General features: G+C 50.9%; 1 protein-coding gene across 1 annotated transcript in view; it reads left to right on the top strand.

Moving 5' to 3' along the window:
- LOC139756138 (paired box protein Pax-6-like) overlaps positions 1–24,233 on the top strand; it is a 135,319-nt gene that overhangs the window by 46,867 nt on the left and 64,219 nt on the right. Inside the window, exons 2-3 of the mRNA XM_071675249.1 lie at positions 6,700–6,865; positions 7,464–7,644. Of these exons, the coding sequence (XP_071531350.1) occupies positions 6,700–6,865; positions 7,464–7,644 (347 nt within the window). The remainder of the gene's footprint in view (positions 1–6,699; positions 6,866–7,463; positions 7,645–24,233) is intronic.

The raw sequence follows: 24,233 nt of genomic DNA, 5'->3' as shown, positions 1-24,233 counted from the left end.
GCACTACAAACTGACCCATGATTTACCTTGACCGCTTCCTATGTTGTGGCCCAGCCTTCTGACGGCACGTCGCTCCCCCGTATATCACATCACTCCAATTCTTTTTATCCACCAAGTGCCTTTCCCCCACCCCAACCCCCCTCCTGGACGTTCAGGTCCCAGTCCTCCAAAGCATCCTTAACTCCATCCTTCCATCTCTTCCTCGTCACGCCTCCCTCTGAGGCTTCTAACACTTACGTCCCCTTTTATCATAGTCTCTCCTCACTCATCCTTTCCACATGCCCGAACCACCTCTCTCTCTCTCTCTCTCTCTCTCTCTCTCTCTCTCTCTCTCTCTCTCTCTCTCTCTCTCTCTCTCTCTCCTGCGGGATATTACCTTCGGCCACAGCTCCAGTAAGCCGTCTGCGTGTGTCCCACCCCCCTTCGTGACCTGGTGCCCGTCGCCACGCATCTGGCGACTGCATCCCACCAGATTGTGTGTGTGTGTCGCCCAACCACACGACGACCGACACTCGTGACACCAAGTGTCCTCTCCTCTGTCCTCTCCTCGCAGAGCGCGTCTGTGGAATTCCCTCATGCCTCTCGCGTTTCCCCCCCCCCCCCCCTCTCTTAAGGTATATAACTCCTCCATCTTTGACGGTCGCGTCTACAAACACAGGTCAAACGACGCCAGTTTGATCCGTCCTGCGTTCCTCATCCTTGTACATAACAATCATACCTGTTATCCGGGATGGCTAGATTCTGTACACAACTCCGCTCTTGTCGTCCAGGTAGGTTACTATCAAGAGAATATCCCGAGAGAGAGAGAGAGAGAGAGAGAGAGAGAGAGAGAGAGAGAGAGAGAGAGAGAGAGAGAGAGAGAGAGCGGTCTGCGGTGCGAGTCTCGAGCTGAATGACCACGTCTTTTCCCTGTCTTAGGCGTATCTGTTGAGGAGGGGGCGTGCTCGAGAAACCTTACCGAGGTGTGAGAAGGTAACATTACTGACACAGAAGCCCTCACGCTGGACATGATCTACCTCCTAAGTGATATGTAACATACAGAAAACGCACAGAGACACACATACCCTACCAGCGCAAATAGGAAACAGGATGCGCCATAATGAAAGGAGACGTGAGATTGCATAGAGAATGAGAAGAGGGAGTTATAGAATGTAAGACACGAGAGAGAGAGAGAGAGAGAGAGAGAGAGAGAGAGAGAGAGAGAGAGAGAGAGAGAGAGAGAGAGAAGAGTGACATGAGAAGTGAATAAGCAACACACGAGGGGGAGCCGGAGTGGCCACTGACCAGTAACCCCACCTAATCTTTCCCGTGTTCAAGGAGGGTCAGAAGGAGTTCACTTCTCTCTACAGGTCATTGACCTCACCCGTCAAGGTATGGGGTGCTACGTGCTGGAGTGCTGGAAGTACTCAATGACACGGTGGTAGAATGCTGGACGTCTGGAACGTAGAACGTACGTATGGGTAGATGGGTCACCGCAAATTGTTTGGCGAAAAGAGAAGAGGTGGTGGAAATCCTACACAAGACGAAGTGTGGCAATGCGGCCGGAGTGGATGGGTTCGCAGGTGAATTTCTAAAGGAAGTGAGTGACAGTGTTGCTGACTGGACAGCCCTGACGAATGCCTGCCATTGTATAAAGGCGGGGTTGAAGGTTGGAGGAGGAGGGGGAGACACGATATGCCCGAAATACAGCGGTATTATTTTGATGAGTGTACCTGGTTAGTTTCTTTGGGAGAGTGAGAGGGTAATAATGCACAGGACATCAGACTGGGGAGGAACACTGAGATTCCAGGAGTGGCACAGGATGTGTGGATCAGGCGTCTGCTTTGAAGAATGTGTGTGAGTGTGAGAGAAATGATTTGAGAGAGAGAGAGAGAGAGAGAGAGAGAGAGAGAGAGAGAGAGAGAGAGAGAGAGAGAGAGAGAGAGGATATGTCCTGTGGCATTCACGGATATGGAGAAAGCATACAACAAGGGTTGATAAAGAAGCCTTGTGGAAGGTGTTTTCCAAAATATGGTGTTGGGGGGGGAAACTAACAGCAGGTGTAAACTGTGCGTGGTTCTAGGTGAAGGTGGCGGGTCTGTATCACCGGTGTGTGTGTGTGTGTGTGTGTGTGTGTGTGTGTGTGTGTGTGTGTGTGTGTGTGTGTGTGAGTGAGTGAGTGAGTGAGTGGGTATGTGTGTGTGTGTGTGTGTGTGTGTGTGTGTGTGTGTGTGTGTGTGTGTGTGTGATGTCTCCATGGCTGTTTGACCTTTTGACGGAGAAGAATGCGAGGGTTTGGGACACAAGGGCGGGGGGCTGACGTCCGTTGAAGGTGAGAAGGCGTGGGAGGTGACTCAGCCGCTGTTTGAAGATGACACTCCTCTGGTGGCAGACTCGAGTTAAGAAGCTGCAGAAACTGGGAGGGAGTGTGTGAGAAAAGGAAGGTGAGGGCGTACTGTTAACGCGCAAGGTACTGAGGTTTACTCCGGGAGAGATCTCGACTGGTGAGGTTTTACAGTGAGTCTCAGCGGAATAAACTTGAACAAAGTAGGCGGTGTTAGGTATCCTAGAGTGGCGAATGGAACTAGAATGAGAATGTGGAGGGGCAGAGGTCCCAGGTGTGTTGACCGGCGTGTGCAAAGAGGTCTGAGACTGTGAGAGCGAAGATGGATACAGTTTGATGGTACAGTCGTCCCAGCGGTGCCGTAATGGACTCGAGGCGTGGGCCCTAAATGACAAAAATATGGAAAGTTGGTGTGTGTTGGAAATTTACATTTCTGATGACAACTGGTGGTGTGAGGAGGGCTGATCGAGTGAGAAATGACGGGATGGGATAGAAGAAGCAGGATGAGTGTGGGTGTGAGAGATGAAGCAAGTGTGCCGAAATGTTCTGGACAATTGGATCTATAAGGGTGGAAAGACTCAGAGAAAGTGGGGGGAACGAGGAGGAGGAGGAGGAGGAGGAGGAGGAGGAGAAATAGGCGGAGGAGGAGGAGGAGGAAGCCAAGGACGAGATAGAAGGATGGACTGAATCATGCTTTGAGTTTCTGAAGCCTGAACATATAAGAGCGAGGGGTGCAAGGTATAGAGCGAAGCGGAGCAATGTGGTATACAGGGGGTGACGTGGTGTCAATGGACTGGATCAGGGCATATGAAGCCATCATGGGAAACCACGAATACGTCTGTGAGGGTCTTGGCTGTGGACGGGTAGTTCTAGTTCCGATGCATTGTACCTACAACAACCGGCACCCTAACTACAACAACCGGCACCCTAACTACAACAACCGGCACCCTAAGTACAACAACCGGCACCCTACTCACAAGCGGCACCCTAACCACAACAACCGGCACCCTACTCACAACAACCGGCACCCTACTCACAACAACCGGCACCCTAACTACAACAACCGGCACCCTACTCACAACAACCGGCACCCTACTCACAACAACCGGGACCCTAACTACAACAACCGGCACCCTACTCACAACAACCGGCACCCTACTCACAACAACCGGCACCCTACTCACAACAACCGGCACCCAACCAACGTGAAAGGAAAACACTGCACTTAACCTAGTCTGCCATACACACAGCTCAAGCCGCATCAATATCCATTTTTTTTCACCTTCACCTTCAAACAACCGAAGTTGTGGCCAAGTTGTCAAGACTTAACTCCGGTGTAGAGAGTTGTCGACTCAGGCTACAGTCGACTCAGGCTACAGTCGACCCAGGGTACAGGTCGAACTACAGTGGGTGGTGGGGGGGGGGAGACCCACAAGTATGTCTGGGGATGGTTGTGGGGGGGGAAAGGTGAAATATATATTCATATATATATATATATATATATATATATATATATATATATATATATATATATATATATATATATATAGGTAGATTGATAAATAGAGAGATAGATTTAGATATAGATGTGAGATGATACAGGATAGAGCGAAGAATGAGCAACTAACATCAAACTCCCTGAGAGAGAGAGAGAGAGAGAGAGAGAGAGAGAGAGAGAGAGAGAGAGAGAGAGACAGTGTGTGTGTGTGTGTGTGTGTGTGTGTGTGTGTGTGTGTGTGTGTGTGTGTGTGTGTGTGTGGTTCATTAGCTCCTCCACCACGACGGTAAGACCTGCCTGAGCAGCAAACAACCCCCTGGGAATAGTGATGTGGGCCTTCATGAGGGTGTGTTGGGGGGTTAGAGGTAAGGCCAAACGGCCCGGCCGCCTTTATCCCAAAAGGTCGTACCGTCGTGCTTAAGAGGTGGTCACGTCGTAAAATCCCTGGTCGTACCGTCGTGCTTAAGAGGTCGTACCGTCGTACCAAAAGGTCGTCATGTCGTAATCACTGGTCGTACCGTCGTGCTTAAGGGGTCGTACCGTCGTACCCAAAAGGTCGTCATGTCGTAATCGCTGGTCCCACCGTCGTGCTTAAGAGGTCGTATACCGTCGTACCCAAAAAGGTCGTCATGTCGTAATCACTGGTCGTACCGGCGTCCCCAAGGGGTCTTCATCAAACTACAAATTCAACTCAAATGCACGTCTGGTGTGTGTGTGTGTGTGTGTGTGTGTGTGTGGTGGGAGGGAATTAAATGCCAACACGGAAAGCGTCAGGAGAGACAGTTCGTCCCCCCCCCCAAAAAAAAAATGGGAGGGAACGGGGGGGATTATAAAAGGAGGGAGAGGGGCAATGGAATGGAGTAGAAAGCTCCTCCTCCCTGCGTGCATCTTTATCTGACGGAAATGCGTTTAAATGTAATTTTTCTCGCCGAATGCGTTCCAGGTGGAGGGGGGGTGGGGTGTGTGACCCCCCCTCCACCCCCATACGCTTCCAGAGGAAATATTCAGGATATGGAAATTAAGGGAGGGAGAGAGAGAGAGAGAGAGAGAGAGAGAGAGAGAGAGAGAGAGAGAGAGAGAGAGAGAGAGAGAGAGAGACTCTCTCACGCACCATAGACGGCATGTGGGTAAAGGGGGAAAAGGTTCGGAGACGTGGACGATTGGCTCTCTCTCTCTCTCTCTCTCTCTCTCTCTCTCTCTCTCCCTGGTTGGTGTGAGGCTCGGGCAGGCAGGCAAGCAGGCGTTACGGAAGGATACCCCCCCACCCCACCCCACCCCACCCAACACCGATCTGGTCCTCTGTGCAATTTCCGAAGCAACAGTTGAGATGGCGTTACTTCCGGCGTTACTTCTGGCGTTACTTCCGGCGTTACTTCCGGCGTTACTTCTGGCGTTACTTCTGGCGTTACTTGCGGCGTTACCTCCATCGTTACTTCCGGCGTTAGTTCCGGCGTTAGTTCCGGCGTTACTTCTGGCGTTACTTCCGGCGTTACTTCTGGCGTTGTTACTTTCAATGTGTCTGCGTAACGTTCGCGTTACCTCGCGCCGCCGCCAGGCGTAATTCCTCCGTATTTTACTACGAACGTTTGAAACACGCGAGACGCCTTTTGGAAGAGCGCGTCGTACAGTGGGAGGGGGGGGTAAACAAAAATTACGAGATTATAATCTAAATACGGTAGAGAGAGAGAGAGAGAGAGAGAGAGAGAGAGAGAGAGAGAGAGAGAGAGAGAGAGAGACGATGGCACGCTGAGCTCTGTTCTTTGATGTGGAAAAGCGACATGTGACAAAATACGACACGGAAAGTTTTGATGAATGTTTCCACTATTTCCCGGTAGTTCAGCGAGGGGGCTGGGGGGGGGAGACCCGCCCAATGCCCTCGCCCCTCCCCTCAGGTGTGACGGAGACCCGGTACTGAAAAGCCCCTTCGCGTGAGAGTTTCTTCTCCCCCCTCCCCACACCTGCCTCACCCCCTGACGAAGGAGGAGGCAAAAGGTTTTCCACACGGAGAATTAAGTCCTTATACACACAATGTCTCGCCTTTTTTTTTTTTTCTCTTCCACTCTCTTCTGAATGAACTATGTGTGTGTGTGTGTGTGTGTGTGTGTGTGTGTGTGTGTGTGTGTGTGTGTGTGTGTGTCTTCTTAAAGACTCGTAGGACGGGAGGATGGCTAAGGGGCGGGAGGGGGGCGTTTGTTGACTTCTACGTGTGTCCATCTACCATCTACCCAGACGGGGAGACTGACGTGACACCGGCCGGCCCTGGTAGATGAAGTAGATAGAATAGAGATAATCCTCAACACCAACTTGTAGAATAACACATATTTCCCCCACTCACCTTTTCTCTTGTTACAATATTAACCCACTTCCCTCCTCGGCAGCTAACAACCCACCCCTTCTTCGCTGCCTGGTGAGGGTGGGGAGAGAGGGGTGTGCCAGGCAGCCCACCCTCCTCCTCCTCCTCCTCCCACGCCCCTGTATGAGTCCTCTTGTAGCCGTACGGTGATGTAGCCCTACTTCTAACATAGTAACGTTCACCACACAAGGTAGAAAGAGACTCCCGCCTCGAGGGCGGGTGGTGGCCACCGCCGCCCGCCCGGCAGTGTGGTGGGGTGTGGAAGGGGGCGCGTGGGCGTGTCTGATGTAGTGTCCTTGCAGGAGGTACGGGCGTGAACCAGATGGGCGGAGTGTACGTGAACGGGCGGCCGCTGCCGGACCACATCCGCCACAAGATCGTGGAGATGGCCCACTCTGGTGTGAGGTCGTGTGACATCTCCCGCATCCTCCAAGTATCCAATGGCTGTGTGTCCAAGATCCTTGCTAGGTGAGTGTACGCGGGCAGCTGTCCTGCTAACCCCGAGCTCTCTGGTGTTCCTTGCAGGCCACAGCGGTATAAACCAGCTTGGGGGCGTCTATGTGAACGGCCGCCCCCTGCCGGACTCCACCAGGCAGAAGATCGTGGAGCTGGCCCACTCTGGCGCCAGGCCTTGCGACATCTCCCGCATCCTCCAAGTATCCAATGGCTGCGTCTCCAAGATACTGGCCAGGTAGGCGCGCTTGGGCTCCTCCTCAGCGATGGCCTCTCGTATCTAGGGAAGGATGTTCTATTTCAAAAACAATAATTTATATATATACACACATATATATACATGTATATACACACACACATATATATATGTATATATATATATATATATATATATATATATATATATATATATATATATATATATATATATGCCCAAAAGTCAAGAACCTCTGTTTGATATCATGTGCAGCATCTATTCTCATCTCCCCTCCCCCGCTCTCTCTCTCTCTCTCTCTCTCTCTCTCTCTCTCTCTCTCTCTCTCTCTCTCTCTCTCTCTCGCTTGTATACACAATAGCGTGTTGGGCGCCCTGACCTGACCTGACCTGACACCCCCCCCCCTCCCACTTGATGAGTGTCCGTTGTCGCATATCATGCATGGCCCGCCGCTCGGGGGCGTGTGTAAACCAGTCATCAGAACCTTGCCTTTGATCTTTTTATCAATCATTTTCTTTAGCTGTTAAGCCGACGCCTTCATCCAGTTTCGAGTCACTGATCTGAACCCCTTCTTCTCTTTCTCTCCCCCCTCCGCCCCGACCCACACACCCTCGGGCCACAGGTACTACGAGACGGGGTCCATCAAGCCCCGGGCCATCGGGGGCTCCAAGCCCCGCGTGGCCACACCTCACGTCGTGACCAAGATAGCCGAGTACAAGCGGGAATGTCCCTCCATCTTCGCCTGGGAGATCCGGGACCGGCTACTCTCCGAGTGCGTCTGCACCAACGACAACATACCCAGTGTAAGTACCCGAACTCACTCATCACTCACTCATTCACTCACTGGTGCGTCCGTACCACGCACCACTGATGTTTGAATCAGGGTTGCTTCTTGAGTACATCCCACTTATCATGAATCGTTCCTCGACCATTGCTTCAAGTAGCTCCCTGTGCTGACTGCTCCTTCTCCACTTATATACTAGTACAACAGCTCCCTCACCTACCGATCATACTTAACTTCACTTACACTAAAATTGGTCCTACCCATACTTGTGAAACAACTCTCACTGACGACTACTTATACTTAAACACCACCCGCTGTTGATCAGTCTTAAATATCTCCTACTACCAACCACTAAAAAACCTGTGACTTTGCTCGTACGTGAAGGCAGCCAGAAAGTTTGGCGAACGAGGCATAAACCAATTTTACAGACAAAGAATTATCTGATTTCTTACCAGCCTCATCTCCATTGGCCTCGGGGCACTAGCTCCATCTGTCCCTTCCGTTGGAGGCGACCCTGGTACACCGGCTACTGGTCAGTGCAGACCTCGGTAGCCCCCTACAACCCCACCCTCCCCAGTCCACTTCAAAGTGGTGACGAGGCAGGTGGGACTTTTAAGTGTCGATGGCGGTGACATTCAGATGCGATCGGGTCTGAGCTGTCGGGGAGGGTGGCAGTGTTGCCCGATTACCATAAGCACGAATACCGATCAGGTGGAGCAGTGCGGGCCGCCGTCTGGACCGGGCACATCCGCCGTGGGTCCCGGACGCACCTTTGGACCGTGTTCCCTCGCAGTTCATCCATCTCCCCCCTGACCTCCTGGATGACTCCAGGCCGTCATGGTCCTGAAGGACGAGACTTCGCTCGCGGTCGGAACTCGTCGGGAGTTCGGTACGTCACGGAGCCAGGTCTCATCATCCCCCCACACCCCCGACCCCGACCTGTAACCCGACGAGAGAGAGAGAGAGATGGAGTTCTCCTCACACCAGATGATCGCGCGCATGTCATGGGCCACGCACGACCTACGGGCGATAGATTCCGACTTCCATGACCACCTCAGCGCCTGCCGTATGCGCGCCCCAGCCGCCACAATCAACGTGTGGACCCTTTGAGTCGCGCAGGTGTCCCTCCAGCGGTATCTGAAAAGGACGTCTTGACTATGGGACAAGTGTTTCCTGCATCTGCCTGCAGTATCAGGACTGATAACAAGTGTTTCCTGCATCTGCCTACTGTATCAGGACTGATAACAAGTGTTTCCTTAGCCTATCCACAACACTAATGCTGATAACGGATGTCGCCTGCGTCCGGGTGTAACACAAACAGGTGTTTCTTCGGTCTTACTATTGCGCAACACTTGCAGCAGTTGTTCTTTCCGGGTCTCAATCTGCGTCAGTTGGCAACAGATGTTTGGTCATATCTACGACACTCAGTAACAGGTGTTTCCTGAGTCACTGTAGTATATCAATATCATCTACAGGTGTTCCTCGAGTGTGGATGTTGTCATCAATGATCACAGCAGATGTTTCCTTAGATCTTATTATATCATTAATATTTACTACAGGTGTTTCCGGAAGCAGGGAAGCATCAATACTACCAACAGGAGTTTCTCAGGGGGTCACGATGCAACATCAGTACTACCAACAGGTGTTTCTCAGGGGGTAGTAATGTAGCATCAATCCGTACAACAGGTGTTTCTCACGGGGTGACAATGTAGCATCAACACGTACAACAGGTGTTTCTCTGGGGTTATGACGTAGCATCAATACAACCAACAGGTATTTCTCAGGGGGTCACAATGTAGCATCAATATGCACAGCAGGTGTTTCTCAGGGGGTCACAATGTAGCATCAATATGCACAGCAGGTGTTTCTCAGGGGTTATGATGTAGCATCAACACATACAACAGGTGTCTCTGCTGTTATAACCTCAACATCAATATCTATAACAGGTGTCTCTTACATGCCATCAACGCGCTCAAATAACTTACCATCTGTAAGAGCTGCTCTTCCAATGTAATGTATAACAGGTGTTCTTCTCCCGGTGTCACGGATAACGTGTTCTTTCCGTGTTATTCATAACAGGTGTTCTTCTTCCGGTGTCATTGATACCACGTGTTCTTCCCGTTATTCATAACAGGTGTTGTTCTTCCGGTGTCATTGATACCAAGTGTTCTTCCCGTGTTATTCATAACAGGTGTTCTTCCACTGTGTCACTCAGCCGGGACTAAGGCCCCCCCCCCCACCTCATCACAGACGTCTCTACTATCTTATCTACAAACACATTTGATGATGTTTCTCTTGATGTTGTTAACGTCTTCAGCACGACGCTGATACGACCCTTGAACACGACGGTACGACCCCTTGAACAAGACGCTACGACCCCTTGAACACGACGGTACAACCCCTTGAACACAATGGCACGACCCCTTGAACACGACGGTACGACCCCTTAAACACGAAGGTACGACCCCTTTGAGCACGATGGCACGACCCCTTGAACACGACGGTACGACCCCTTGAGCACGACGATGCGACCCTTCAGCACGAAGACACGACCCTTGACTAATGATGGCCTTTGGCCTGACCTTTCCACGGGGCCATCATACCCAAAGGTCGTATGGTCGTGCTCAAGGGTCGTACCTTTGGGCTAACATGAATCATTAAGTTAAATGTTGTAAAACCTAAAAGCACAAACAAAAACAAAAAAGAAATCCATAAACATATAAAAACTCTTCTCTCTCTCTCTCTCTCTCTCTCTCTCTCTCTCTCTCTCTCTCCTTGAAGACATAACACCACGTCAATTCGTCCCGCCTGCCATTTCCCAGTGTACACAAAGGGTCATAGCCTTTTATCCCAGGCTCCCATCAACTATCCCAGGCTCCCTCAACTATCCCAGGCTCCCTCAACTATCCCAGGCTCCCTCAACTATCCCGGGCTCCCTCGCTACTCTGGGCTATCCACTAGGCCATTACATCTCCCCTCCCACCCCCAAACCCCCACCTACACCCCACGCGATGAAGGAGCACAAGGCGTCTTTTAAAAGGTCTGAGGTAACTCCGGGGAGCAAGGTAAATAGTACTTACCTCGCTGCAGGAAGGAAGGCAAGAACCTAGCTCAAGAATAAGAGGCATTATTAAGTCTACACACACACACACACACACACACACACACACATGTATCCTACATAAGGCGCTAAACTACAACCTACTTCTCAGGTTCTGGTCGCACGTACAAGAAGAACAAAGAGCTAACAGAGAAGGTCTATAGGAAGGGGAGACAACTTAGACATGTACCAGTATTAAAATAAGCTGAGTTACAGAGAGAGAGAGGCTCTGAAACCTTAAGTCTATCCACGGTGGAAGAGAGCAGAGTGAGGGGTGACCTGATCACACCTTTAAGGTTCATAACGCCAGAACCATGACTTTCGACAGTGAACACTTAGTTCTTCCATAGATGTAAGGATAAGAACAACCAGAGAACATAACATGAAATTAAGCGAGAAACGTCGAAAAAGAGATGTAAATAAGTACTTTTATATTTGTAAGAGTGATGGATGTATAATGAATTATGTAAGACTGCGTAAGTGGAAGACAATACATGTTGAAGACGCAGCGCGATAGATAGCGTATAAGTGATGGGGGTGGGTTGGGGGGTCCTCCTCCACCAGTACACATCTTCCTCCCCCATTCAGTACAAATCGGCAACAGCTCACAAGTGGGGCTTCAGCCCAGTTACGTAACAAACGAACCTCTTACGGTAACGACGAGGTGTAGTCGTGACTACGCTCACTTAAGGAAGTTGGGACTTTACATAAACTTCACGGAAGTCGGATGGAAGCTAATTCAGACTACAGCCTTGGACGGAGGGAGCTCGCCCAGCTTATAAGAAACAAAAAGACTGTGTTACCAGTTCACTACATCTACAGAGGTCTGAGGTGCATTAGAAATGGCAACCATTTTGTGTACACCACCATTGCATGGCCTCATAACATGAGCTTACGGACGGACAGACAGACGAAAGGTTAAAAAGGTGTAATGACTTGAAGGGCCGCACAAGCTGCCAGCCAGCCAGGCTGACCAGTCCGTCCGTCCGTGTGTGTATGTGTGTGTGTGGCGGTAGCGCGCCCCCTACACCGCCCAACACCAGCCAATCAGCGCGCTCCGCAGGGGGGCCACCATCCTTGTTGCCTGACGGGGATGATCACATTTTTTTTCTTTAACTCCCTAAAACGCCCGCCCACTTCCCTTGCTTCAACCACCACCCTATATACCCAAGTATGATCGATTATCAATACTGTAATCATCTGTATTTAGCACGGTGCTGTAGCGCGATGAAATACAGGCGGGGGATAAAATGGCCGAGTATATCGGTAACCGGCAGCCGCGCCGCCGCCGCCGCCACCACCCCCGGCAGCAGCTGCGACAACAAGGCAACCCAAAATGGAAACAGTATCGGGGTTTTTAGCCACTGTTCGGGGCGAAATCCATCATGTACTGTCAATGGTCGGGCCGGATTGGTTCTTAATGGCCATTTATTAGCGCATCAAATGGAGTACCGACCGTCATTTGTTCATCTACGAGCGGATACGGTTACCTTAAAACGAAGCTCGGGTTACGCTGTGTGGCGGCACGCGCGCCTCAACGAGACACACACACACACACACACGCACACAACTCTCTCATGGCGTTATTCCTCTTCAGAAACCTGCGTGTATAAGACTGACCCGTCGAGTTGTTATAACCCACTCTGGTTGTACTTTAGCCAACCATAAGGGGAGGAGGACGTTAATGATGTAGGTCAGAAGAGATATATAAGCTAAGCGGCGATGGGATGGAGGAGGAGGAGGGGAGGCGAGGGAGAGAGAAGTTGAGAGTATCGAGTTACGTGGGTCGGCCAACAGCACGTGGGGAGCTCGTGTCTTCAATAATACTCATAAACAGTGGAAACAATGTAAGGTTCCCTCCCCACCCGCAACTTGCCGCCGCCGCCGCCGCTGCTCTTATCTTCCCCCCTCCTCCCTGCGGCAGTAGACGGTGGATCCAGCTGCACTAACAACCTACAACAACATGCACTAACAACCTACAACAACATGCACTAACAACCTACAACAACATGCACTAACAACCTACAACAACATGCACTAACAACCTACAACAACATGCACTAACAACCTACAACAACATGCACTAACAACCTACAACAGCGAACACTAACAACCTACAACAGCGAACACTAACAACCTACAACAGCGAACACTAACAACCTACAACAGCGAACACTAACAACCTACAACAGCGAACACTAACAACCTACAACAGCGAACACTAACAACCTACAACAACATGCACTAACAACCTACAACAGCGAACACTAACAACCTACAACAACATGCACTAACAACCTACAACAGCGAACACTAACAACCTACAACAGCGAACACTAACAACCTACAACAACATGCACTAACAACCTACAACAGCGAACACTAACAACCTACAACAGCGAACACTAACAACCTACAACAGCGAACACTAACAACCTACAACAGCGAACACTAACAACCTACAACAGCGAACACTAACAACCTACAACAGCGAACACTAACAACCTACAACAGCGAACACTAACAACCTACAACAGCGAACACTAACAACCTACAACAGCGAACACTAACAACCTACAACAACATGCACTAACAACCTACAACAACATGCACTAACAACCTACAACAACATGCACTAACAACCTACAACAGCGAACACTAACAACCTACAACAGCGAACACTAACAACCTACAACAGCGAACACTAACAACCTACAACAGCGAACACTAACAACCTACAACAGCGAACACTAACAACCTACAACAGCGAACACTAACAACCTACAACAGCGAACACTAACAACCTACAACAGCGAACACTAACAACCTACAACAGCGAACACTAACAACCTACAACAGCGAACACTAACAACCTACAACAGCGAACACTAACAACCTACAACAGCGAACACTAACAACCTACGACAGCGAACACTAACAACCTACAACAACATGCACTAACAACCTACAACAACATGCACTAACAACCTACAACAACATGCACTAACAACCTACAACAACATGCACTAACAACCTACAACAACATGCACTAACAACCTACAACAGCGAAACACTAACAACCTACAACAACATGCACTAACAACCTACAACAGCGAACACTAACAACCTACAACAGCGAACACTAACAACCTACAACAGCGAACACTAACAACCTACAACAGCGGACACTAACAACCTACAACAGCGAACACTAACAACCTACAACAACATGCACTAACAACCTACAACAGCGAACACTAACAACCTACAACAACATGCACTAACAACCTACAACAACATGCACTAACAACCTACAACAGCGAACACTAACAACCTACAACAACATGCACTAACAACCTACAACAGCGAACACTAACAACCTACAACAGAAAGACATTAATTACAACCTACAAGACGGTAACAACCTACAACAGTAGACACTACTTACAACCTACAACAGTAGACACTACTTACAACCTACAACAGTAGACACTACTTACAACCTACAACAGTAGACACTACTTACAACCTACAACAGTAGATACAAATTACAACCTACAACAGTAGACACTACTTACAACCTACAACAGTAGACACTACTTACAACCTACAACAGTAGATACAAATTACAACCTACAGCAGTAGACACTACTTACAACCTACAACAGTAGACACTACTTACAACCTACAACAGTAGATACAAATTACAACCTACAACAGTAGACACTACTTACAACCTACAACAGTAGACACTACTTACAACCTACAACAGTAGACACTACTTACAACCTACAACAGTAGATACAAACCGAACGTCTCAGACCACGAAAGAAAGAGAGGCCGTCTGACTACAACCAGCCAGCTTTAAGGTCCTAAGTTGTGATAGCGCGGGGTAGGTAACTCATGCATCCCCCCCCTCCCTCCCCTCACAACACAACACAACCCCGGCCGAACTTGAACCGAGCACAACGGACTTGCTGACCGTCGAACGAACAACCTCTCCATGTGCGCACAACCTCGCACAACATGTCTGTGAGGTCCAGAACAACAACAACAACAACAACAACAACAACAACAACAACAACAAAACAACATGCGCAGAACGGAGGAGCGCTGGGCGACGTTAACGCAAGGCCAGTCTTCCAGTGTTCGCGTTTCTCATCTTCAGCAAACATTAAACGTCTGTTTCCCTGCGCTACCTCGCTAACGCGGGAGACGGCGATTAATAATAATAATGAAATATAATATACCTATTCGCCATTTGCAGCATTAGCGAGGTAGCGTTAAGAACAGAGGACTGACCCTTAAAGGGAACATCCTCACTTGGTCCCCTTCTCTATTCCTTCTTTTGGAAAATCAAAAGACGGGAGGGGAGGATTTCCAGCCCCCCGCTCCCTCTCCTTTTAGTCGCCTTCTACGACACGCAGGGAATACGTGGGAAGTATTCTGCCTCCACTATCTGGCCCGACTTATAAGTGGGGAGCAACATTTCAGTTTCTGGCAAAAACAACTTGTTTAATTATAAGCGGACAACACCATTCCAGTTTCCGGCCACCAGCTCACGTTATGAGCAGGCAACGGCATCTCAGTTTCTGGTCCACCAGCTTCCAGTACAACGGGACAACAACATCCCAGTTTCCGGCCCACCAACATCCACCAATATAACAACGCAACAACATCCCAGTTTCGAGCCCAGCCAACTTACATGATAAGTGGGCAACAGCATCTCAGTTTCTGGCCCACCAACTCACAATACAAGAAGGCAGCAACACCATCTCACCCAACCACCCACCTCCCCCCCCCCCCTCCAAGTTTCTGGTCCCGCCAGCTTACAATGTTAGGCGGGCAACTACAACCACCCCCTCCCACCCCCCACCCCTACCCTTCCTCTCACAAGTTTCTGGCCCAACAACTTCCAACACAAGCGGGCAACAACACCACAGTTTCTGACCTCCCCCCCCCCCTCCTCCTCCCCTGGAGCTCTGAGAGAGAGAGAGAGAGAGAGAGAGAGAGAGAGAGAGAGAGAGAGAGAGAGAGAGAAGACACCAACAGCGGACATAAACAACTTAGTTCGAGACGGCGGTGGTCGGGCGGAGGAAGTTCGACCTTACAGCACCTTAAAGATGTAGCCACAGATAACTCCAACCAACACCTTCTTCTCCCCTCCCCTCCCCCCCCCCTAGAAAAACACCAAACTCCCCCTCCCTCCTCATTCTCGCCCCTCCCCTAGCTACAACACCTCCTCCCCCCCCTTAAACCATCCAATCTACCAACCCGAGAAAGACTTCCCCCCCTCCCCCTCTACCCCCTACATCAACCCCCTCCCTACTACCCCCCAACCCCGAAAGCTAGACCCCCTACCTCCCTGGCCATCCTCCCCCCACCCCACCCCTCCCCTTCCCCTCAGCATCATCGCCCGCCTACCCCCACCCCCTCCCCTCCCCTTTCCCCCCGCCCCCCCACCACCCGGAGCGTCCACAGGGGCGACTAATGATGAGCATTGCTGGAGATAGTGTCGTGCCAGCGATATAATGAGAGATTATTATCGCCGGTGAAACACCGGAGGTGATGACGATGACCAACTATAATTGGCCACACGCTGGGAGGGGGGGGGGGAGGGGAAGACCACCACCACCACAATCCGCCCGCTCGGGTTAATGATGGAGGGAGGGGGGGCTACTACAGCAGGTGGTTATAGGTGGGGGGGGACGTGGATAATGATGAAGGGGGGAAGGGGGTGGTTATGGGTGGGGGTGATGTGGATAATGATGAAGGGGGAAGGGGGTGGTTATGGGTGGGGGTGATGTGGATAATGATGAAGGGGGGAAGGGGGTGGTTATGGGTGGGGGTGATGTGGATAATGATGAAGGGGGGAAGGGGGTGGTTATGGGTGGGGGTGAGGGGAGGGGGGGTGAGGAGGGACTCACAATGGGGGATTCCAGGTACTGGATAAGTGGGTGGTGACTTGGGACTGTGGTGAGGGTGTGGTGGTTGGTTGTGGTGGAGGTGTGGTGGTTGGTTGTGGTGGTGAGGGTGTGGTGGTTGGTTGTGGTGGTGTGGTGGTTGGTTGTGGTGGTGAGGTGTGGTGGTTGGTTGTGGTGGTGAGGTGTGGTGGTTGGTTGTGGTGGTGAGGTGTGGTGGTTGGTTGTGGTGGTGAGGTGTAGTGGTTGGTTGTGGTGGTGAGGTGTGGTGGTTGGTTGTGGTGGTGAGGTGTGGTGGTTGGTTGTGGTGGTGAGGTGTGGTGGTTGGTTGTGGTGGTGAGGTGTGGTGGTTGGTTGTGGTGGTTGGTTGTGGTGGTGAGGTGTGGTGGTTGGTTGTGGTGGTGAGGTTGTGGTGGTTGGTTGTGGTGGCGAGGTGTATCCTACACTGAGCCACGCCACACCGCCCTGACCATGAAGCCAGGACACACCATATAGACCCCCCACCCACCCCCCACCTGGGCACGCCCTAGACCCCCCAGACCCCCCCACCCCAGCAGTACGACCCCTTCAAGCCCATAAGGACGACCTGGGTTATGGGGCACGACTGGTAATACTGCTCTGCCTCCCCCGCCCCCCCCCCTAACTCAACACGACACAACATGTGCGTCTTAAAATGACGTTGGCAACACTTGACTTGCGAGACGACGGCACGACCCTTGAGCACGACGGTACGACCCCTTGGGGCATGGTGGCCTGACCTTTTGACCTGACCCCGACTGGCCAGGTCAGTGGCCTTGGGCAACATGATAAGGGTCGCGCTTAAAGGTCGTACCGTCGCGCTTAAGGTTCGTACCGTCGCGCTTAAGGGTCGCACTATCGTGCTCAAAGGTCGTGCCGTCGTGCTCAAGGGTCGTACCGTCATGCTTAAGGGTCGCACTATCGGCTCAAAGGTCGTACCGTCGTGCTCAAGGGTCGTACCGGTGCTCAAGGGGTCGTACCGTCGTGCTCAAGGCACTGTACGTCGTATCAAATACAGTTTTTGACTCATACCAGCTTAAGGACCCGTATCTTGATCGAGTGGAAGTTACAGCATTTCAGTGATGCTGTGCGTTACAGCGAGGGGTACAGCACTGAGCACGGCTGCGCTACAGAGCTTGGGGACATCACTGGACAGTTACAGTGCGGTACAGAGGAACGGACTTTGGTTACATCATAGGGCAATTACAGTATGGTACATCGGACATAAGTCAAGTTACAGCAGTGGGTACAGAAGATACAAAAGAAAGCGTGGGCGCTGGCAGCAGCAGCAGCAGCAGTGTGGGAGGTGCTGGGAGATACAGTAGAGTACATAGATTACAGCACCAATGAAAGGATGTACGGCAGAAGTACAAAAAGTTGTGCACAGTATAATAAATTACAAATGAAACTAGACCAGTAAAGCCGCAAGAGGATACAGCGGAAAAATACAGCAAATTACAGCACGGAGGGAACTTGAAGTGTTCTTCGGATACATAACAAGTTCAGAGAGTGGCCGGTGCACAGAACCAGGTTACAGCTCGCTACAGCAGCAGGGTGGGGAGCCACATTACAGCAAGAGATGGCACCGCTGCGCCATATTACATTCTGGTACAGCAATGCGGAGCCAGGTTACAGCTCGGCGCAGTAGCATGGGGCCATGTTACGACCAGATACAGTCATTCCTGGCCAAGTTACAGCAGGAGGTACAGCAGTGTGACTACTGGGGGCCACGGTACAGAAGTCTGGGGTCTGGGTCCAGCAGGGTACAGCGGTGAGGGACCCGATACGGCAGGGTACAGCAGTGTGAGGCCACGGTATAGCAGTGAGGACCCCGTACAGCAGTGTGGGGCGACGGTACAACAGTGTGGGGCGACGATACAGCAGTGTGGGGCGACGGTACAGCAGGGTACAGCAGTGATGGACCCGGTACGGCAGGGTACAGCAGTGTGAGGCCACGGTATAGCAGTGAGGACCCGGCACAGCAGTGTGGGGCGACGGTACAGCAGTGTGGGGCGACGGTATAGCAGTGAGGACCCCGTACAGCAGTGTGGGGCGACGGTACAGCAGTGTGGGGCGACGGTACAGCAGGGTACGGTGGTGGTGGTGGTGGTAGGGAGCGCGGGCGGGCGGGCTAGCAGGGGAAACGTCACAGCCAGTACGTCAGAGGAGCAGCCATGTGTGAACACGGTCGAGTGTTCCCTTCACCTTAAATCCCAACCCCCCAACACCCTCCCCAACCCCTAACTCCCCAGCCTACACCCTCCCCAACCCCTAACTCCCCAGCCTACACCCTCCCCAACCCCAACCTACACCCTCCCCAACCTCAATCCCCAGCCTACACCCTCCCCAACCCCTAACTCCCCAGCCTACACCCTCCCCAACCCCAACCTACACCCTCCCCAACCTCAATCCCCAGCCTACACCCTCCCCAACCCCAACAACCCCAACCTACACCCTCTCCAACCTCAATCCCCAGCCTACACCCTCCCCAACCCCTAACTCCCCAGCCTACACCCTCCCCAACCCCAACCTACACCCTCCCCAACCCCAATCCCCAGCCTACACCCTCCCCAACCCCAACCTACACCCTCCCCAACCTCAATCCCCAGCCTACACCCTTCCCAACCCCAACAACCCCAGCCTACACCCTTCCCAACCTCAATCCCCAGCCTACACCCTCCCCAACCTCAATCCCCAGCCTACACCCTCCCCAACCTCAATCCCCAGCCTACACCCTCCCCAACCCCTAACTCCCCAGCCTACACCCTCCCCAACCCCAACAACCCCAACCTACACCCTCCCCAACCTCAATCCCCAGCCTACACCCTCCCCAACCCCAACAACCCCAACCTACACCCTCCCCAACCCCAATCCCCAGCCTACACCCTCCCCAACCCCAACCTACACCCTCCCCAACCTCAATCCCCAGCCTACACCCTTCCCAACCCCAACAACCCCAGCCTACACCCTTCCCAACCTCAATCCCCAGCCTACACCCTCCCCAACCTCAATCCCCAGCCTACACCCTCCCCAACCTCAATCCCCAGCCTACACCCTCCCCAACCCCAACCCCCAGCCTACACCTTCCCAACCCACGCAGCCTAATCTCTCCCAACCCCAAGCAACACCCTCTCCAACCCCAGGCAACACCCTCCCCAACCCCAAGCTACATCCTCCCCAACCTCAACCTACAAGCTACCCAACCACCCCAGCCTACACCCTCCCCAACCACCCCAGCCTATATCCTCCACGGTTACCAACCCACACACTCTAGTCCCCTCCCACACCCTACACCAGCAAGCTACCTAGTCTACGATAACTACACCCTCCTACTTGACCACTTGCCAACTAACTACACCCTAACAGCTGAACTAGGCTTCCTGTGTCTTCCCACCTACACCCAGCAAAACCACACCTCGCCCTCTGTGGTACACACCGGTTATCTGTATCTACATCAGCTTCGCTAAAGCTAAGGTATTCACTCCTCAACTCCCCCCCCCCCACCTTTCTTATCTACACCCCCCCCCCCCCGATGGCTACACCCAGCTCGCTACACCCGTCTGCCTACACTGAGGTGCCAACACTCTCCTGCCCTACACCACATGGCCAGCTTGCCACTTGCAAAACCCAACCAGTTCTTGCGTGCTACACCCAACTAACAATGAGAAACCGGTACTACTACTACACCCAACCGAACGAGTCCCTGACAGAACTTACACCCCAAACAGCTCCCTCCGAGGCTACACCCAGACTGCCCACATAACGGGGCTACACCCACAGAGCCTTCTGAGGACACTACTACACACCCCAACCAACTTCTGAGGAGGCTACACACTACACCCCACGAAACAGCTCTTTCAAAAGGGGACTACACTCAAACACCTCGTTTTGGGAGGGCCTACACTTGGAAACTCTCTCTCTCTCTCTCTCTCTCTCTCTCTCTCTCTCTCTCTCTCTCTCTCTCTCTCTCTCTCTCTCTCTCTCTCTCTCTCCTACGAAGACGAACACCCTGATCATCTCCCACACGGCAGGCTACACCCCAAACCAGCCTCTCCCCCCCCCCTCCCCTCTCTGATAGCGCTACACCTAGCCATCTCCTGCAGGGGGGGGAATCCATGTGTGTACCCAGCCTCCACTAGGATTACGGCTACACACACACACACACACACACACACACACTTCATCTCCAACAGCCGAAACACAAGCTGGACACAAACCCGTCTTATAACAGAGTGAAATTCCCCGAGTCGCTTTCAGCTGTCGCGCGGAATAGTTCACGCGGGGGTCCAAAGTCCAGCCCCGCCATCTTTCCTTCCTCATAAATTTTACACAATCTTAAATAGCGATAACAAACCCCCCCCCCCCCCGTCGTCCAGCCACAAGCCTGGTCGTTCCCCGTGCAGCCATGCACGTTCTTCCTCAACCTCTTCGAGGCACGAACGCGTGCACGACCCCTGAGCACGACCGTGCGTGCTGGCCTTGAGCACGACGGGACAACCTTTGGGATGGTTTTGGGCTCCTGACCTGACCTCGTGAGGGTCAGGTCTAAGGCCAAGCCATCACACTTACCCAATGGGTCGTATCGTCGTGCCCAAGAGGAGTCGTGCCGTTGTGCTCAAGGGTCGTACCGTCGTGCCCAAGAGGAGTCGTACCGTTGTGCTCAAGGGTTGTATTTCGTGCTCAGGGGATCGTACCGTCGTGCCCTAGGGTGGTACCGCCGTGGCCAAGGGTCGTACCGTCGTGCTCAATAGTCGTCTTTCGTGCTCAGGGGTCGTACCGTCGTGCTCAGGGGGGTCGTACCGTCGTGCTCAAGGGGTCGTACCGTCGTGCTCAAGGGTCGTTCTGTCGTGCTCAGGGGGGTCGTACCGTCGTGCGCAGCAATGGTCGTACCACCGTGCCCTACGGCCGCCCTGTCGAGCCGAGGGGTCGTGTTGACGGGATTAAGATAACGTGGTTATGTACAGGGTTCTTGTTACCTCGGTTATATATCTAATTTTTTATATAGTTTTAACACACACACACACACACACACACACACACCTCACCACAGAAGCATTCAATTATATATACCACATAGTGTTTTCATTAAAGAAATATAATACAACATATAATACCCCAAACCAAAACAAACAAAATAAAATCCTTGCTACGATCATAAACAATTTCAACTCAAATCCGTTAACCAAAAAAAAAAATCAGTTGTTTTTGTGACAAACATTTATAATTAATGAACTGTTTTGAAAACTAACACTGTAAACACGAATATATATATATATATATATATATATATATATATATATATATATATATATATATATATAATGAATATATAGAGAGCCTCGTATGCCTATATTAATATAAAATAGAGTAAGAAAAGAAATGGTTTAACCCCGCGCGGCGAGGCTTGGGTGAGAGAGAGAGGCCTGGGCTAATGGAACTCCCCCGGCCGACGCCTCACACTGGTGGTCCGCAGTGTCACACTCTCCCGACCCCTGCACGTAATCCCGACTTCGGCTTAACTCCATGTAATCGCCCCCCCCCCCCCCCGCCCTTAAATCATTTATCATTCACCCATTAACCAAATTACCCCTCACGTGTACCAATTATTGTACTTTGTTTTTCTTTTGGCATATATAATGTTTTGATGAGTGGGTTTTGGGATATTATGAGTAAAGTCGAGGTGGGAGGAGGTCAGACAGAGGGGGGGTGGGCGGCGCGCGCTCGAAGACGGCCGGGGCTCCGGAACACGTGCGTCGTCTAAGGAGTCGAGAAATCCGGGTTCTGTTGCATTAAATACGCCTGTTGCAACTACTGAGGGAGGGAGGGGTGTTGGGTGTCGCAGAAATGGTTTTGCTGGCCACTATCTACATTTCCCCGGGAATATATATATATATATATATATATATATATATATATATATATATATATATATATATATATATATATATATATATATATTATCCCTGGGGAAAGGGGATTAAGAATACTTCCCACGTATTCCCTGCGTGTCGTAGAAGGCGACTAAAAGGGGAGGGAGCGGGGGACTGGAAATCCTCCCCTCTCAATTTTTTTTAATTTTCCAAAAGAAGGAACAGAGAAGGGGGCCAGGTGAGGATATTCCCTCAGTGGCCCAGTTCTCTGTTCTTAACGCTACCTCGCTTACGCGGGAAATGGCGAATAGTTTGAAAAAAAAAAGAAAAAAAAAAAAAAATATATATATATATATATATATATATATATATATATATATATATATATATATATATATATATATATAATTATTCATTCATTTTGCTTTGTCGCTGTCTCCCGCGTTAGCGAGGTAGCGCAAGGAAACAGACGAAAGAAATGGCCCAACCCACCGCAATACACATGCATGTATATACATACACGTCTACACACGCAAATATACATACCTATATATCTCAATGTACACATGTATATACACACACAGACATATACATATATACACATGTACATAATTCATACTGTCTGCCTTTATTTATTCCCAGCAATTTGGAATACAGTTATCATATTTTTCTCCCTCGTGACGAAGACGTTTCTAGAACAAATACTTCTGGGAGTTATTTGTTTGTTTGTCTTCTATTGTGACGAAACAAAAGGCAATCATTCTGGCGTGTATTTGTACTTTTGTTTTCATTTGTTTTTCGTGTATTGCAACAAGTTTATATGATACTGAATGAACGATATATATATATATATATATATATATATATATATATATATATATATATATATATATATATATATATACATATATATATATACATATGAGAGAGAGAGAGAGAGAGAGAGAGAGAGAGAGAGAGAGAGAGAGAGAGAGAGAGAGAGAGAGAGAGCGTTGACAGCAATCAAGGATAAACAATATGACGCAACACCACCACAACCACAACCACAACCACCACCACAGAGCCTCTCCCCCTCCTCCCCCACGGCGCCCATGCGTTGTACAATGTCCAAAACAAGAGAAACACCCCTAATCGGATCCAAGCGCCACAACAATACCGCTGAGTTTCATTCACGCCGTGAGAGCCGACAGATGGCGGGCCGGTCGCTCTCCTCCGCCTCCTGGATGCTGGAAGGGGGAAGGTGGGAGGGGGGGTTTGGGGAGGGGAAGGAGGGGTGGGAGGAGAGGGAAAGGGGTGTCAATACAGCGGCTTATGTAATGTTGTTTATGGCCTGTGAATATTGCTCGCCAACAATATGGAGAATGATCATGGTTAGGGAAAATACAACGACAAAAAAAAAAAACGGGAGGTGGGTGGGTGTGTGTGTGTGTGTGTGTGTGTGTGTGTGTGTGTGTGTGTTATATGCTTTTCCTCTCCGCTTCAGACCAGATGGTCCGTAAATTACTGTCGCGAGAACAGATCTTCCTCAAGGGTTATACATATATATACATCTTTTATTTTTTGGGGGGAGGGGGTGTGGTGGGGGTGGGGGTTGAAAAGAGGAGGAGGAGGAGGAGGAGGAGGAGGAGGAGGTATACATGAACGGCGTACGTCCCCGTTGCAACGCCAATTTTATGACCCATGAGGAAAGCTGAGGGGT

This window comes from Panulirus ornatus, chromosome 20 (assembly GCF_036320965.1).
Source record: "Panulirus ornatus isolate Po-2019 chromosome 20, ASM3632096v1, whole genome shotgun sequence".
NCBI lineage: Eukaryota > Metazoa > Arthropoda > Malacostraca > Decapoda > Palinuridae > Panulirus > Panulirus ornatus.
This window is presented reverse-complemented; position numbering and strand designations above follow the sequence as displayed.